The sequence below is a fragment of the Salmo trutta genome, chromosome 8 (genome assembly GCF_901001165.1).
Source record: "Salmo trutta chromosome 8, fSalTru1.1, whole genome shotgun sequence".
NCBI classification, from domain to species: Eukaryota; Metazoa; Chordata; class Actinopteri; order Salmoniformes; family Salmonidae; genus Salmo; species Salmo trutta.
In genome coordinates, this window is record NC_042964.1 from 2746843 (window position 1) to 2765179 (window position 18337).

Here is an 18337-nt window from a genome sequence, read left to right on the forward strand (position 1 = left end):
TCCCCGAGCCACTTAGATATCACTTTTGCCTTATGGCAAGGTGCTCCATCATGCTGGAAAAGGCATTGTTCGTCACCAAACTGTTCCTGGATGGTTGGGAGAAGTTGCTCTCGGAGGATGTGTTGGTACCATTCTTTATTCATGGCTGTGTTCTTAGGCAAAATTGTGAGTGAGCCCACTCCCTTGGCTGAGAAGCAACCCCACACATGAATGGTCCCAGGATGCTTTACTGTTGGCATGACACAGGACTGATGGTAGCGCTCACCTTGTCTTCTCCGGACAAGCTTTTTTCCGGATGCCCCAAACAATTGGAAAGGGGATTCATCAGAGAAAATTACTTTACCCCAGTCCTCAGCAGTCCAATCCCTGTACCTTTGCAGAATATCAGTCTGTCCCTGATGTTTTTCCTGGAGAGAAGTGGCTTCTTTGCTGCCCTTCTTGACACCAGGCCATACTCCAAAAATCTTTGCCTCACTGTGCGTGCAGATGCACTCACACCTGCCTGCTGCCATTCCTGAGCAAGCTCTGTACTGGTGGTGCCCCGATTCCGCAGCTGAATCAACTTTAGGAGACGGTCCTGGTGCTTGCTGGACTTTCTTGGGCGCCCTGAAGCCTTCTTCACAACAATTGAACCGCCCTCCTTGAAGTTCTTGATGATCCGATAAATGGTTGATTTAGGTGCAATCCTTGCCTGTGAAGCCCTTTTTGTGCAAAGCAATGATGACGGCACGTGTTTCCTTGCAGGAAACCATGTTTGACAGAGGAAGAACAATGATTCCAAGCACCACCCTCCTTTGAAGCTTCCAGTCTGTTATTCGAACTCAATCAGCATGACAGAGTGATCTCCAGCCTTGTCCTCGTCAACACTCACACCTGTGTTAACGAGAGAATCACTGACATGATGTCAGCTGGTCCTTTTGTGGCAGGGCTGAAATGCAGTGGAAATGTTTTATTGGGATTCACTCATTTGCATGGCAAAGAGGGACTTTGCAATTAATCTGATCCCTCTTCATAACATTCTGGAGTATATGCAAATTGCCATCATACAAACTGAGGCAGCAGACTTTGTGAAAATTAATATTTGTGTCATTCTCAAAACTTTTGGCCACGACTGTACACCGTATATTTTACATTAGTTATTGTTGTTTATTTTAAATGTTTTGTTCCACCGTTCAGCTCCTTTAGTAGACCCTCAGTATCCAGATACAGAACCTGAAGTAAGAACACTGGGACAAACATAAGTACCTGTAGTCGGGAGACATAGGTTGCTGACCTCATAGCATTCCCTGGGGTGACCTGGGAAGAGAATATAGATGCAGTGGGATTGAGGTACAGCCATAGTTTGTAGACGGACATACAGATTGAGGTACAGCCATAGTTTGTAGACAGACAGACAGAATGAGGTACAGCCATAGTTTGTAGACAGACAGACAGCATGAGGTACAGCCTTAGTTTGTAGACAGACATACAGGTTTTTTTTTTTTTGTCATTTAGCAGACGCTCTTATCCAGAGCAACTTACAGTAGTGAATGCATACATTTCATAATTATTTTTTTTCTGTGCTGGCCCCCCGTGGGAATCGAACCCACAACCCCGGTGTTGCAAACACCATGCTCTACCAACTGAGCTACAGGGAGGTTGAGGTTCAGCCATAGTTTGTAGACGGACAGACAGAATGAGGTACAGCCTTAGTTTGTAGACAGACATACAGATTGAGGTACAGCCATAGTTTGTTGACGGACAGACAGAATGAGGTACAGCCTTAGTTTGTAGACAGACATACAGGTTGAGGTTCAGCCATAGTTTGTTGACAGACAGACAGCATGAGGTACAGCCTTAGTTTGTAGACAGACATACAGATTGAGGTACAGCCATAGTTTGTTGACGGACAGACAGAATGAGGTACAGCTTTAGTTTGTAGACAGACATACAGGTTGAGGTTCAGCCATAGTTTGTTGACGGACAGACAGAATGAGGTACAGCCATAGTTTGTAGACAGACATACAGATTGAGGTACAGCCATAGTTTGTTGACGGACAGACAGAATGAGGTACAGCCTTAGTTTGTAGACAGACATACAGGTTGAGGTTCAGCCATAGTTTGTAGACGGACAGACAGAATGAGGTACAGCCTTAGTTTGTAGACAGACATACAGATTGAGGTACAGCCTTAGTTTGTAGACAAACAGACAGATTGAGGTACAGCCATAGTTTGTAGACAGACAGATTGAGGTACAGCCATAGTTTGTAGACAGACAGACAGACAGACTGAGGTACAGCCATAGCTTGTAGACAGACGGACGGACGGACGGACAACACACCTCAGAGGTAACACTCATGCTCCCAGACAGACAGACTACACACCTCAGAGGTAACACTCATGCTCCCAGACAGACAGACTACACACCTCAGAGGTAACACTCATGCTCCCAGACAGACAGACAACACACCTCAGAGGTAACACTCATGCTCCCAGATATATCAACACAGAAGACCACCATCACATCCTCCAGGTTCTCGTAGTCCTGGTCATTCTGAAGGGGGAGGTAGATCACATCTCTCCCTCTAGGAGCCCCTCTAACCCTGGAGCCCACCTTGGAACCAGTCCCGGGACCTGAAGTAGACAGGGAGTTCTGGAGACCACAGAACTCACACAGCCACACCTAGAGAGAGAGAGAGAGAGAGAGAGAGAGAAAGAGAGAGAGAGAGACAGAGAGACAGAGAGAGAGAGATATGTGTCGAGGTGTGAGACAATGCTGCAGTTTGAGTCTTAACCTTTTCAACAGAGAGAGAGAGAGAGAGTAAACTCACGGCAGTTTCCTGTGTGTTCTGTAGAGAACTCAGGGAGGACAGGGCAGCACTACATCTCCCACAGCGCATCACGGGACACTGAGTAGTCTGGATGCCAGATGCTGTGGAGGAGACGGAGAGAGAATGATGGTGTGTGCAGTGGAGGCTGCTTAGGGGAGGAAGGCTCATAATAATGGCTGGAATGGAGTCAATGGAATGGTATCACCGTGGAACCCAAGTGTTTGATGTGTTTTATTCCATTCCATTGACTCCATTCCAGGCATTGTTATGAGCCGTCCACCCCTCAGTAGCCTCCACTGGGTGTGTGTGTGTCTATGTGACCATGCATACACTCACCTCTACTGATATCTACGAGTCGTCCAACGCTGAGAGAGAGAACATTAACATTAGCCTTCAATCTGATGCTCTGCTCTCCTTGGCCTTCAGCACCTGAGAACACACACACACACACACACACACACACACACACACACACACACACACAGGATGAGACCCAGATATGTAACAACCAGCATAGTAATGACCACTGAACCACGCATACACCGCTATAGCCTACAGTACATCTTACCCCAACCAACAACTAGGGCTGTATTCAGAAACACATGCTTGTGGAATCAATTCAGAACAAACCAAATACTCACCTCGGGCTGGTAGGGGGGGAGGCAGAGAGGAAAGAGGGGGAGGTGGGGGAGGCAGAGAGGAAAGAGGGGGAGGTGGGGGAGGCAGAGAGGTGCGTCGGGGGTACTTCTGAGACTCAAACCGTCGAGGGGGCAAAGGTGGAGGCACTAGTCCTGGCTCTGAAGCAAGGAAACAAACATCACCATCATCAATATTATTGATGTTGTTCTGTCTTTGAGCTGTTCTTGTCTATTAATGTTCTGTATTATGTCATGTTTCATGTTTTGTGTGTGGACCGCAGGAAGAGTAGCTGAGGCTCTCGCAACAGCTAACGGGGATCCTAATAAAATACCCTAAAATACCAAATATTATCACCATCAACATCAATATTATTATCAGTATCATCAATATTATCATCATCAATAGTATCGTCATCAATATCATCATCATCAATATCATCAATATTGTCAACATCAATATCATCAATAGTATCATCATCAATATCATCAATAGTATCATCATCAATATCATCAATGGTATTATCATCAACAGTATCATCGTCAATAGTATCATCATCAATATCATCAATAGTATCATCATCAATATCATCAATATCATCGATGGTATTATCATCAATAGTATCATCATCAATATTATCATCATCAATATCATCAATAGTATCATCATCAATAGTATGATCATCAATATCATCAATATTATCATCATAAATAGTATCATAATCAATATCATCAATAGTATCATCATCAATATCATCAATAGTATTATCATCAATAGTATCAATAGTAATATCATCAATAGTATCATCATCAATAGTATCATAATCAATAGTATCCTCATCAATAGTATCATCATCAATATCATCAATAGTATCATCATAAATATCATCATCATCAATAGTATCATCAACAATAGTATCCTCATCAATAGTATAATCATCAATATCATCAATAGTATCATCATAAATATCATCATCATCAATAGTATCATCATCAATATTATCATCATCAATATCAGCAATAGTATCAATAGTATCATCAATAGTATCATCATCAATATCATCAACAGTATCATCAATAGTATCATCAACAATAGTATCCTCATCAATAGTATAATCATCAATAGTATCATCATCAATATCATCAATAGTATCATCATCAATAGTATCCTCATCAATAGTATCTTCATCAATATCATCAATAGTATCATCATAAATATCATCATCATCAATAGTATCATCATCAATAGTATCATCATCAATATCAGCAATAGTATCAATAGTATCATCAATAGTATCATCATCAATATCATCAACAGTATCATCAATAGTATCATCAACAATGGTATCCTCATCAATAGTTTCATCATCAATAGTATCATCATCAATAGTATCATCATCAATATCATCAATAGTATCATCATAAATATCATCAATAGTATCATCATCATCAATAGTTTCATCATCAATATCATAAATAGTTTCATCATAAATAGTTTCATCATCAATAGTATCATCATCAATATCATCAATAGTATCATCATCAATATCATCAATAGTATCATCATAAATATCATCATCATAAATAGTTTCATCATCAATAGTATCATCATTATCAAAATCATCAATAGTATCATCATCAATGGTATTATCATCAATAGTATCATCATCAATAGTATCATCATCAATATCATCAATAGTATCATCAATAGTATCACCATCCTCATCTTCATCATCATCATCATCATCATTCTTAGCTACATGGAGCTCAATTGTGTGTGTGAATGATGAGGTGTGTCTTTGAACACGGTGACACTGCAGTCAGAGCTGATAAGAAATCATCTAGGCCAGTGTATGTGAAGTTTCCTACGGCTGACACCTTCACACCTCTTCACCCCACACAGATATTTCCTCTGAGTGTGAAACTGAGTGGCTCTCTCAGCAGCAGCAGTTTGTATGTGTGTTGAGCCGATACCATGTCTGTACATTACCTTGCTGAGGGATGACTGAGATACGGTTGTCGTACATGTGCTCTGTGACAGACAGTCTGAGGGCTACACCTGGATCTGTGGTCTCCCCCTCACTTGGAGGACTACAGGGGTACACACTCAAACCTGACCCCATCACATCTGACCCCCCCATTAAACTCCCTTCCGGGCTCCAGTTACACACTACGTGACTGCAGGCAAATTCCATCTGGGGGAGAACGGGGAGAGAGGGGAGGGTGGGGTGGGGGGTGGGGGTGGGGGGGTGGAGAGAGGCCGTCACTGTAAATAAGAATTTGTTCTTAATTGACATGCCTGGTTAAATAAAGGTTAAATACATTTTTTTATTAAAAGAGAGATGAGTTATGAGTGACCCCTTAAGAAATTCCGTTCTTCTGTGGGAATTTCAGTACATCAGCATAATGTTTCCTACAGGTTTCCTCATGGTTCTATGATGTTCTCCTGTTTTGCAACATTGAAGGTCCCCAAGAACAGTGGCCTCCATTATTCTTAAATGGAAGAAGTTTAGAACCACCAAGGCTCTCCTAGAGCTGGCTACCTGGACAAACCGAGCAATCAGTGGCTAAGGGCCTTGGTCAGGGAGGTGACCAATAACCCGATGGTCACTCTGACAGAGCTCCAGAGTTCCTATGTGGAGATGGGAGAACCTTCCAGAAGGACAACCATCTCTGCAGCACTCCACCAATCAGGCCTTTATGGTAGAGTGGCCAGACAGAAGCCACTCCTCAGTAAAAGGCATGACAGCCCACTTGTAGTTTGCCAAAAGGCACCTAAAGGACTCTCAGACTATGAGAAACAAAATTCACTGATCTGATGAAACCAAGATTGAACTCTTTCACCTGAATGCCAAGCATCACGTCTGGAGGAAACCTGGCACCATCCCGACAGGGAATCATTGTGGTGGCAGCATCATGCAGTGGTGATATTTTTCAGCAGCAGGGACTGGGAGACTAGTCAGGTTCGAGGGAAAGATGAACGGAGCAATGTACAGAGAGATCCTTGATCAAAACCTGATCCAGAGCGCTCAGGACGTCAGACTGGGATGAAGGCTTACCTTCCAACAGGACAACGACCCTAAGCACACAGCCAAGACAACGCAGGAGTGGCTTCGGGACAAGTCTCTGAATGTCCTTGAGTGGTCCAGCCAGAGCCTGGACTTGAACCCGATTTGAACATCTCTTGAGAGACCTGAAAATAGCTGTGCAGCAACGCTCCCCATCCAACCTGACAGAGCTTGAGAGGATCTGCAGAGAATCATGGGAGAAACTCCCCAAATACAGGTGTACCAAGCTTGTAGCGTCATACCAGAGAATACTCGAGGTTGTAATTGCTGCCAAAGGTGGTTCAACAAAGTACTGAGTAAAGGGTCTAAATACTTATGTAAATGTCATATTTCTCGTTTTTTGTATTTTTATACATTTTAAAAAATGTCAGAAAAACTGTTTTTGCTTTGTCATTATGGGGTTTTGTGTGTAGATTGATTAGGGGGCAAAAACTATTTAATCCATTTTAGAATAAGGCTGTAATGTAATAAAACGTGGAAAAAGTGAAGGGGTCTGAATACTTTCCGAAGGCACTGTAGTTTGTTTGAGGTTTTTAAAATCATTGAAATTTGGAGTTATTGATCTTTTAAAATATTGTCCCACAGTACATTGTGCAATTTACTGATGGTCCTTAACTAGCCCCCATAGGGATATCAAATGTCAAACCAAATTGACCATGGGCATTACAATAGGGTCACATGCAGCTAGACTCCTAATTGACGATTACTTGGGTGCTGCCAGCTGTGGGCAGGATTGAAATAAACCCAACCCAAGGAAAACTGTTATGGTACCCTTCATTCTATGACATACCCTTTAATCCTATCATCTTGCTAATCTCAGTTTTGGATGAGACTGATTTTATGACCAAAATCATCCTATTTACATTTTTGTAGTACATTTTGACACTAGAATCAATCTTTCTGACTCATATCGATGCCACAATAGGCCATTTTCAAAATGAGAAGTTTATTTTTTCTCTTTAAGTGTGATACTGTCACTTCCTGGTGTCAACTTGTCACCGTGGTTATAGACATGAGATTAACTATGATCTAATTTCACACTAAAAGTAATCTTTACAAAAAAAAGGAAGAACATATTTTTTGCTAAGTTTTGTGATAGTTCACTGTACTGTATCTAAAACAGAGAGGAATGAATATCTTAGATTACACATATCTGAAAACTTTATTGTGGAAAGTTTATCCCCTAGAGAGAGATACAACTTCCACAATTGTGAAACGTTATGTAAAAAAAAACAAAAAAAAACAAGGCTATTTATATTCAACAGTTAATGTATTAGTAACTAGCCTGGTGTGTTTAAATACAGATCTAAAGCATTCAGAACCTTGTCTTTCTCTAAGTCTGTCTTTGTTATACCGGAGTATAATGTCACACTACTTCATAGCTGACATTCTTGTTGTGTCTCGGGTATTAAAAACCTCTGTAAACACCTGCTACAGTATCAATAGGAGATAATGATGTTTCGAAAATGTGATGTGTCTAGACAGCATTATGTTAGAAAATGTTGTGTTAGAGAACATTATGTAAAAAAGAAAAGCACAGGTACCTGTGTTGTAGAAGGGTTAACTTGTAGAAAGAAAGGAACCGGTCCTCCTGTCTGTCTGTTTGTCTGTCCAGCCAACTCTGTGTGTGTATTTGTGGTCTAAACCACCATGTTCTGCTTGTGTGTGTTGTGTGACGTTGCGTGTGTGTATGTAAATGTGTGTAGGAGTGTGTGTGTGTGTGACAGGAAGTGAACCGATCAGTGTTGAGGGTGGTAACAGAAACTCAAGAAAGCAAAGACACTGTGCCTGAGAGAAAGAGGAAGAGAGAGAAAGAAAGAGAGAAAGAGAGGAAAGAGAAGACGTGTCAGTTATTTCTCTCCACCTCAGCTTTTTACTACCATGTCCCTTTTTTTCTCTCTCACCCTACCCTCACATTTGTCAAAAAACAACAAACCATTCTACCTACGTTTCTGTCTCACCTTCGCTCTTCTCTCTCTCTCTCACTCTCTCTCTTTCTCATTTCTCCACCGGCCAACCCCTTCACCTACAAGTGGACTTTGACCAGATACAGATCTTTAATGAGCCATAACCAGAACACAAACCATAACACTCAAACATCTAGCAGCACAGTATGCGTCAGAGAAGCCACAATCAGAGGCAGCTCACCACAACAACAAGAAAACGATGGGACACTTTAGACTACAGGGTTGTGCTCTATTCAGAATAAATTAAAAAATGAAATTATTGAATTTCAATTGAATTTGAATTGAAGTAGTAAACATTATACAGAATTGAAATTCGAATTAAAGGAACAAAAATATTTGAATTTTGTGAAATTCAATGAAATTCAAATTCCTCTTCAATTCTCTATTAGGTGTAGTCTATACAAATATACATAAAACATCAAACATGTTGTTATATACATGCATATAACATTTTGCTGAAACAATTTATTCTCAGGACAAACTCTTAAAATGAATGATCAAGGAAAACAAAACCTGTATGCAAATATCCTAAGTTATTACTGTAACGCCCTGACCATAGAGAGCCCTTGTTTCTCTATGGTGTAGTAGGTCAGGGCGTGACTAGGGGGTGATCTAGTATGTCTATTTCTATGTTGGTGCTGATATGGTTCCTAATTAGATGCAGCTGTTTATCGTTGCCTCTGATTGGGGATCATATTTAGGTAGCTATTTCCCCACCTGTGTTTTGTGGGATATTGATTGATTGTTAGTGTGTTTGGGCACGACGTCCTCACGGTCTTTGTAAGTTTTGTTATTTTGTTTTGTTAGTTTCACTTAAATAAATATGTGGAACAGTACTCACGCTGCGCCTTGGTCCGATCATTATCAAGAACGTGACAGAATATCCCAACAAACCAGGACCAAGCAGCGCGTTCACCAGGTAAAGGAGTTTTGGACATGGAAAGTGATGTGTGGATGCGAAACCCTTCCTTGGTGGCAGTCCAGAACCTCCGGCGATGTTTTCCAGTCCGGAACCTCCTGTGAGGTTCCAGGCACGGTGTCCAGTCCAGCTCCAAGGCCGGAGCCTTCCTCCGCGCCGATGCCCAGTCCAGGCACCGTGTCCAGTCCTGATCCTTGACCGGAGCCTTTTGCGCCGGAGCTCAGTCCAGGCACGGCGTCCAGCCCAGCTCCAGGGCAGGAGCCTTCCTCTGCGCCGGTGCTCTGAAGAGAGATAGGGGGCAATCAATTCACATATGGTGTCCAGGGCACAGCTGGGGGCAGAGGGTGGTCTATAGCAAGCGGCAACGATGAGAGACTTGTTTCTGGAAGGGTGGATTTTTAAAAGTAGAAGCTCGAATTGTTTGGGTACAGACCTGGACAGTAAGACAGAACTCTGAAGGCTATCCAATAGATTGCAATACTGCCCCCTTTGGCAATACTACTGTTCGAAGCTAGAGAATGCTCATGCGTTCTAATTTCGAAGCCAAACTCACCACGTGGACAAAGAACTCTATTTTCATGTCATCTGACCAAAGCACATGTTCCAGTCCAATTGCCGATGCCTTTTATCAAATTACAGACATTGATATTTGTCATATGACATGAAAAGCCACGCACACCAGTGGTGGGTTCCGAGTCAAAATGAGAATGCATGAGCAGAAAATATCCCCATACCTACTGTAAAATATGTTGGTGGATCTTTGATGTTATGGAGCAAGTCCCTGCAGCAATGTTCCAACATCTAGTGGAAAGCCTTCCCAGAAGAGTGTAGGATGTTATAGCAGCAAAGGCTGGACAACTCAATATTAATGGCCATGGTTTTGGAATGAGCTGTTTGACGAGCAGGTGTCCATGGAAGCACAGAATCATCTAGAATGTCATTGTATGCTGTAGCATTAAGATTTCCTTTCCCTGGAACTAAGGGGCCTAGCCCAAACAATGAAAAACAGCCCCAGACCCTTATTCCTCCTCCACCAAAATGTACAGTTGGCACTATGCATTGGGCAGGCGTCCTCCTGGCATCCGCCAAACCCAGATTGGTCCGTCGGACTGCCAGAGGGTGAAGTGTGATTCATCACTCCAGAGAATGCGTTTTCACTGCTCCAGAATCCAACAGCGAGCTTTACACCCCTCCAGCCGACGCTTGGCATTGCGCATGATGATCTTAGGCTTGTGTTCGGCTGCTCGGCCGTGGAAACCCATTTCATGAAGCTCCCGAAGAAACAGTTCTTGTGCTGACGTTGCTTCCAGAGGCAGTTTGGAACTCAGTAGTGAGTGTGATTGTTTTGATGACAGATGATTTTTACGCACTACACGCTTCAGCACTTGGCAGTCCCATTCTGTGATCTTGTGTGGCCTAACCACTTCGCGGCTGAGCTGTTGTTGCTCCTAGACGTTTCCACTTCACAATAACAGCACTTACAGTTGACCAGGGCAGCTCTAACAGGACAGAAATTTGAACTGACTTGTTGGAAAGGTGGCATCCTATGACGGTGCCACGTTGAAAGTTACTGAGATCTTCAGTAAGGTCATTCTACTGCCAATGTTTGTGTGTGGAGATTGCATGGCTGTGTTCCCGATTTTATACACCTGTCAGCAATGGTGTGGCTGAAATAGCGGAATCCACTAATTTGAAGGGGTGTCCACATACTTTTGTATACTGTATATAGTGTACTTGTAGTCATGGTAATAAAACAGAACAAATGACACAAAACACTAAACTTACATTTTATCCTATTCATTATTATATATTTTTTTGTCTCATCGCTTCTCAATTCAGCCATTTTCTGAGCTCGTGCTACTAGGTGACCTAAACGGGGACATGCTTAACACCCCGGCCATCCTACAATCTAAGCTTGATGCCCTCAATCTCACACAAATTATCAATGAACCAACCAGGTACAACCCCAAATCAGTAAACACGGGCACCCTCATAGATATCATCCTAACTAACTTGCCCTCTAAATACACCCCTGCTGTTTTCAATCAAGATCTCAGCAATCACTGCCTCATTGCCTGCATCCGTAATGGGTCTGCGACCAGAAGACCACGCCTCATCACTGTCAAACGCTCCCTAAAACACTTCTGTGAGCAGGCCTTTCTAATCGACCTGGCCGGGGTATCCTGGAATGACATTGATCTCATCCCGTCAGTAGAGGATGCCTGGTTATTCTTTAAAAGTGCCTTCCTCATCATCTTAAATAAGCATGCCCCATTCAAATAAAATTGAACTAGGAATAGATATAGTCCTTGATTCACTCCAGACCAGCAGTAAAATCTTGAAATCAGCCCTAGCCTTTACAGGAAGCCAGTGTAGAAAGGCTAGCACTGGAATAAAATGATCAAATGTTTTGGTTCTAGCCAAGTTTCTAGCAGCCGTGTTTAGCACTAACTGAAGTTTATTTAGTGCTTTATCCGTTGTAGCCAGAAAGTAGAGCATTGCAGTAATCTAATCTAGAAGCTTTGATATGATGCTTATTATATCAGTATTTGTGCATAATATTTATGTTATTATATTATTATCATTATTATTATACATATTTGTTTCCACGCCTTTTCACACAGAATACATTTTACCGACACTAAAAGATGTCGAATTAAGAAATTATCTGTCAGCATTTCTAAAATTGTACCGAAACATCCTGTTTCCATCACAGCTGTCCAGATGTTTTATTTCTTTATACATTACTCACCTGAAAACAGTGGATGGAAACGTGGTTAGTGACCATAATCCATTGTGCCATTTTCTTTCTGTCTCGGACAGAGAGGGATCAGAGAGTAAGAGGCGAAGAAAAAAATCTATGCAACAATGCGTTTCTATGGGCTTATTTCGGACCTAAGCTTGTCGCCTGCCTTCCCTCATTTGGGACAACGACTCCCGTTGTTAGGGCGGAGACATGAGCATCTCGTCATTATATACAGATCTCTGGCACTGCCCATGCTAATACATCTTTTTGGTCACTAGAGAGCCTCTATCATTCTTTATGACACAGACCTGCATAGACCACATGAGAGAGGAATGTACACAACACAACGACGACAGGGACAGAGACAGTTTGTGAAAGTATGCCTTATCTAATTTGAAGAACTAGTAAAATCTTTGTAATTTCGATATGCATTTATTGTTTAAAAAAATATCGAAATCGAAACTGAACCAACCTCAAAAAGCACTAATCTCTCAGCACTACTCAACTAAAGGATGCATTTTCATGCTAGGTTTATGTTTAGGACCTCATATTGTAGCTTACAGAGACCCCAACTGAGGAAAAAAACAATTTACTTTGGTTTAGATACAAGCATCATGAATTCTAGTGCCTTCAGAAAGTATTTACACCCCTTTGACGTTTTCCTCATTTTGTTGTGTTACAAAGTGGGATTAAAATTAATTAAATTGTAATTTTTTATGTCAACGATCTACACAAAATACTCTGTTATGTCAAAGTTAAAGGAAAATTGTAATATTTGTTCAACATACCAAAAAAAATAAAAAATATATCTTGATTAGAAAAGTATTCAACCCCCTGAGTAAATACATGTTAGATTCACCTTTGGCAGCGATTACAGTCTTTCTGTAAGAGCTGTCCACACCTGGATTGTGCAACATTCGCCATTTATTTGTATTTTTTATTTTTCAAGTTCTGTCAAATTGGTTGTTGATCATTGTTAGACAACCATTTTGAGGTCTTGCCATAGATTTTCAATCAGATGTAAGTCAAAACTGTAACTCGGCCACTCAGGAACATTCACTTTCTTCTTGGTTAGCAAATCCAGTTTAGATTTGGCCTTGTGTTTTAGGTTATTGTTCTGCTGGAAGGTGAATTCATCTCCTAGTGTCTGGTGTAAGTCACTGAACCAGGTTTTCCTCTTGGATTTTGCCTGTGCTTTGCTCCATTCCATTTCTTTTTTATCCTGAAAAACTCCCCAGTCCTTAACGATTACAAGTATACCCATAACATGATGCAGCCACCACTATACATGAAAATGTGGAGAGTGGGACTCTGTAATGTGTTGTATTGAATTTGACCCCAACATAACACTGTATTCAGGACAAAAAGTGAATTGCTTTGCCACATTTTTTGCAGTATTACTTTAGTGCCTTTTGCAAACAGGATGCATGTTTTGGAATATTTTTATTATGTACAGGCTTCCTTCTTTTTACTCTGTCAATTAGGTTAGTATTGTGGAGTAACTACAATGTTGTTGATCCATCCTCAGTTTTCTCCTATCACAGCCATTAAACTCTGTAACTGTTGGCCTCATGGTGAAATCCCTGAGCGGTTTCCTTCCTCTCTGGCAACTGAGCTAGGAAGAACACCTGTATTTTTGTAGTGACTGGGTGTATTGATGCTCAAAGGGATATTCAATGTCTACTTTTTTTAACCGATCTACCAATATGTGCCCTTCTTTGCAAGGCATTGGAAAACCTTCCTGGTCTTTGTGGTTGAATCTGTGTTTGAAATTCACTGCTCGACTGAGGGACCTTACAGATAACTGTATGTGTGGGGTACAGAGATGAAGTAGTCATTTAAAAATCATGTTAAACACTATTAATGCACACAGAGTGAGTCCATGCAACTTATTATGTGACTGTTTACTCCTGATTTTATTTAGGCTTGAACACGTATCTACTCTAGACATTTCAGCCTTAAGTTTTTAATTAATAATACAAAATAAACATAATTCCACTTTGACAATAACACATATGGAATAATTTGTTAGGCCAGTAACAATTTAATCCTTGCTATCCTTCATCTGCAGTTATGCACTGCCCTCTTCAATTCAAACCATAGGTTTTCATTGGGGTTCAAGTCCGGAGACTAAGAAGCCATTGCAAAATGTTGATTTTGTGGTCAATTAACCATTTCTTTATGAATTTTGATGTGTGTTTGGGGTTGTTGACCAGCTGGAAAATCTATTGCAGACAAGTTTCAGCCTCTTGGCAGAGGAAACCAGGTTTTTGGCAAAAATGTCCTGGTACTCGATAAAGTTCATGATGACGTTGACCTTAACAAGGGCCTCAGGACCAGTGAAAGCAAAATAGCCTCATAACATCAAATATCCACCACCATATTTTACAGTAGGTATGAAGCACTTTTCTGCATATGCTTCCATTTTTTGACGCCAAACCCACCACTGGTGTGTGTGGCCAAAGAGCTCTATTTTCATGTCATGTGACCATAGCACCACCTAGAGTTTTGCTAAACAGAATTGACACTTGGATTGGAACCGATGATTATTAGAAATAGGAATATCTGGGGTTTTTTGTTTGTTTTTTCTCTCAGTGTGATGAGAGAATAGTCAGACTGATGTTATTGATGCATTTAAAAAAAAATATATATATATATATATATATATAAAATGTTTTCCAGAAAACGTCGCCTTGCATTTAGCCAAGAGTGTTTTTCATAAAATCTGTCATAATGCTGCTCATTGATGCTCTACTAACCAAATATGGTTAGTTTTGGAGGGGGAGTGTTTTAACGACATACAGTGCATTCGGAAAGTATTCAGACCCCTTCTCTTTTTCCTCATTTTGTTACTTTACAGCCTTATTCTAAAATTGATTAAATATTTTTTTTCCTCATCAATCTACACACAATACCCCATAATGACAAAGCAAAAACCAGTCTTTAGCAATGTTTGCAAATGTATAAAAAAATATAAATCAGAAATACCTTATTTACATAAGTAGTCAGACCCTTTGCTATGAGACTCGAAATTGAGATCTGATGCATCCTGTTTCCATTGATCATCCTTGAGATGTTTCTACAATTCCAGGTGACTACCTCATGAAGCTGGTTGAGAGAATGCCAAGAAGGTGCAAAGCTGTCATCAAGGCAAAGGGTGGCTAATTTGAAGAATCTAAAATATATTTAGATTTGTTTAACACTTTTTTGTTTACTACATGATTCCATATGTGTTATTTCATAGTTTGGATGTCTTCACTGTTATTCTAAAATGTTGAAAATAGTCAAAATAAAGAAAAACCCTTGAATGAGTAGGTGTGTCCAAACTTTTGACTGGTACTGTATATTCTACAGGGCTGTTATGGGTCTACGCTGGTATAACACCAGAGACACTATGAAAGAAAAACCCTTTTAGGAGTTCAGCCTTATAGTCCCTCTGATAGAGGAAGATAAGTATAGTTTCATTTGAAATAGTCTTATTTTTCTCTACAGTTTCCTCTTGTAAAGTTTCCTCCAGAGTGTCCAGTAGCATGCCGGTGGAGGATATTTACTTTCTTAATATTCCAGTGAAGATTACTAGCATCTTGTTATGAATGTTTCCACCCCAACAGACTGAACCATAGAATACATTAAAAGCTACCACACGTAGTTATGTGCACAAATGTCATGTGACTTAGAAAGCTTTTTATTTACTCTCTTTATCAGTCACAAGGACTGCGTCTTAATACAAGACAAGGACCAAATTCCACCAGATGAAGACATTAGCTGAGGAACAATACATATTTCTGGCCCCTGTTCTTCACTGAATGGAAAACTAGGGATTCACCAACAAACCAGAGGAGATCTACAAAAAACCTCCTTGCAGAAATGTTCAAAGCTTCATTTTCAAAGCTTCACAGTTAAAAGAGGAGACAAGACCTTTAGTTAACTAGGCAAGTCAGCTAAGAACAAATTCTTATTTTCAATGACAGCCTAGGAACAGTGGGTTAACTGCCTTGTTCAGGGGCAGAACGACAGATTTTTACCTTGTCAGCTCGGGGATTCGTACTTCATGGACTACCACAAAGAGAAGAGCGGCTGTCAAAAACATGCCCCAAGCCACTACACCTTAAAGGGATTAAGGCGTAGAGGCTATTCACCTTTTTTTGTGTTCATGGTACGTATTATTTAGGGAATGTCATCAATTGTCAACTCATGGTTTAAGAGGGAAAATAGTTTTAATGTTGGTATGGAAAGCATTTTTTATGTGATTGACCTGTATTTTCTTTCAGGTGTATGCTATGTGTATGGTTATGGAATCGGCTGAATCGTTGGACAATCCATTCAGCGTCATGAGAACCAGATTCCAGAGAGGTCTAGTAGTTCCTTATTTGTAAGGATTCCAACTATAATAACAACATTATATCTCAAAGGTGGATTTGGGATTCAGGGATAAAGCAGAAGTCACATTTCAGTTGGACATTGTGTACAGCTGACAAATAAAGTGATTTTAATCTTAATTTTCACCTGTTTGATTGACACCGGCCAAAGGTGATTGTTGCCATTAGAGCGAGGTACAGAAGTACACACTTGCAAGAAGGACGGCCATCACTGGCTGAGATGAACGGTAACATAATTTTACATACATGAGCAGTAACTACATTATGTAGTTTTAGAGATGGTTTCCTATGACAACGCCTGCTAACTTCCTCAACCGGGACCAAGGGTTCTGTCACGTGTACTCCCTCTCCAGCCTCTAGGTCATCAGGCTGCTGATTATTCCACACACCTGTCACCATCGTCTCGTGCACTTGCGCCTCATGACACTCACCTGGACTCCATCACCTCCTTGATTATCTTCTCTATATCTGTCCTGGCAACAACTTAAAGCCACACATAAAATCATCTACAATGAAGTGAATTAAGTTCAAGAGTTACTGAGATGGATTTCCGACTGTAAAGGACCCTTGCGTAACCATTACTGTAGAAATCATTGATTGCATCGACCTGCGGTTTTACATGTCCGCTCCATATTCCTAAGTGCCCTTGGAGCGAAGGGTTTCCTCCAAAAAAGAAAGAGCATAATGATTTTGCCTGCCTGATATTGAAAGTTGGGTGAATTTTGGCACATTCCTCATTACAGAGCTGGTGTAACTGAGTCAGGTTTGTAGGCCTCCTTGCTCGCACACGCTTTTTCAGTTCTGCCCACAAATTTTCTATAGGATGAGGTCAGGGCTTTGAGATGGCCACTCCAATACCGTAACTTTGTTGTCCTTAAGTCATTTTGCCACAACTTTGGAAGTATGCTTGGGGTCATTGTCCATTTGGAAGACCCATTTGCGACCAAGCTTTAACTTCCTGACTGATGTCTTGAGATGTTGCTTCAATATATCCACATAATTTTCCTACCTCATGATGCCATCTATTTTGAACTAAAAAAGCACGTGCAAGCAAGGAGGCCTGCAAGCCTGACTCAGTTACACTAGCTCTGTCAGGAGGAATGGGCCAAAATTCACCCAACTTATCGTGGGAAGCTTATGGAAGGCTACCCGAAACGTTTGACCCAAGTTAAACAATTTAAAGGCAATGCTACCAAATACTAATTGAGTGTATGTAAACTTCTGACCCACTGGGAATGTGATGAAAGAAATAAAAGCTGAAATAAATCATTCTCTCTAATATTGTTCTGACATTTCACATTCTTAAAATAAAATGGTGATCCTAACTGACCTAAGACAGGGAATTTTTACTTGGTTTAAATGTCAGGAAGTGTGAAAAACTGAGTTTAAATGTATTAGGCTAAGGTGTATGTAAACTTCCGACTTCAACTGTATATATTTAAACAAAAACATTTTCACATACCTCCAATGGAAACAATGTTATCCAGTGTGTACCACTAGGGGGAGCTGCAGGAGCATTAGAAACTGCCTGACTGAAAAACGACCTTTTCTCCTGTGTCTTTTTTCTCCCTGTTTTTAAACAGGACTTTATTATCTGTAGGAGGATCTCATGCCTGGGGATTCTGATTTAGATTCTTGGGAGCTCGACCGGGATTGGCTTCACCTGCTGGAGAACGCTGATCTAGTGATTCAGACATCCGGGACTGTGTGACCTGTTTAGCCGTGTGACCTGCATGAAGGTTAAAGAGAGGCCATGTCGGATGGTGCGAGGAATTGCCTGGTGTGGGACATTAGGAAGAGCCTGGTGTGGGAC

General features: G+C 41.0%; 1 protein-coding gene across 4 annotated transcripts in view; it reads right to left on the reverse strand.

Annotated features, from left to right (window-relative positions):
- The window catches only part of LOC115198054 (circularly permutated Ras protein 1), a 32585-nt gene extending 24284 nt beyond the window's left edge, over positions 1-8301 (reverse strand). For 3 of the 4 annotated variants that reach the window (XM_029759722.1, XM_029759720.1, XM_029759719.1), the window contains exons 1-7: positions 8058-8301; positions 5436-5640; positions 3452-3607; positions 3147-3239; positions 2811-2911; positions 2450-2662; positions 1246-1296 (exon numbers count right to left, since the gene is read on the reverse strand). In XM_029759722.1, the coding sequence (XP_029615582.1) occupies positions 1246-1296; positions 2450-2662; positions 2811-2911; positions 3147-3239; positions 3452-3607; positions 5436-5640 (819 nt within the window). In that variant the 5' untranslated portion in view covers positions 8058-8301. The other variant, XM_029759723.1, reaches the window with a different exon arrangement.
- Positions 8302-18337: the final 10036 nt, after the last annotated feature.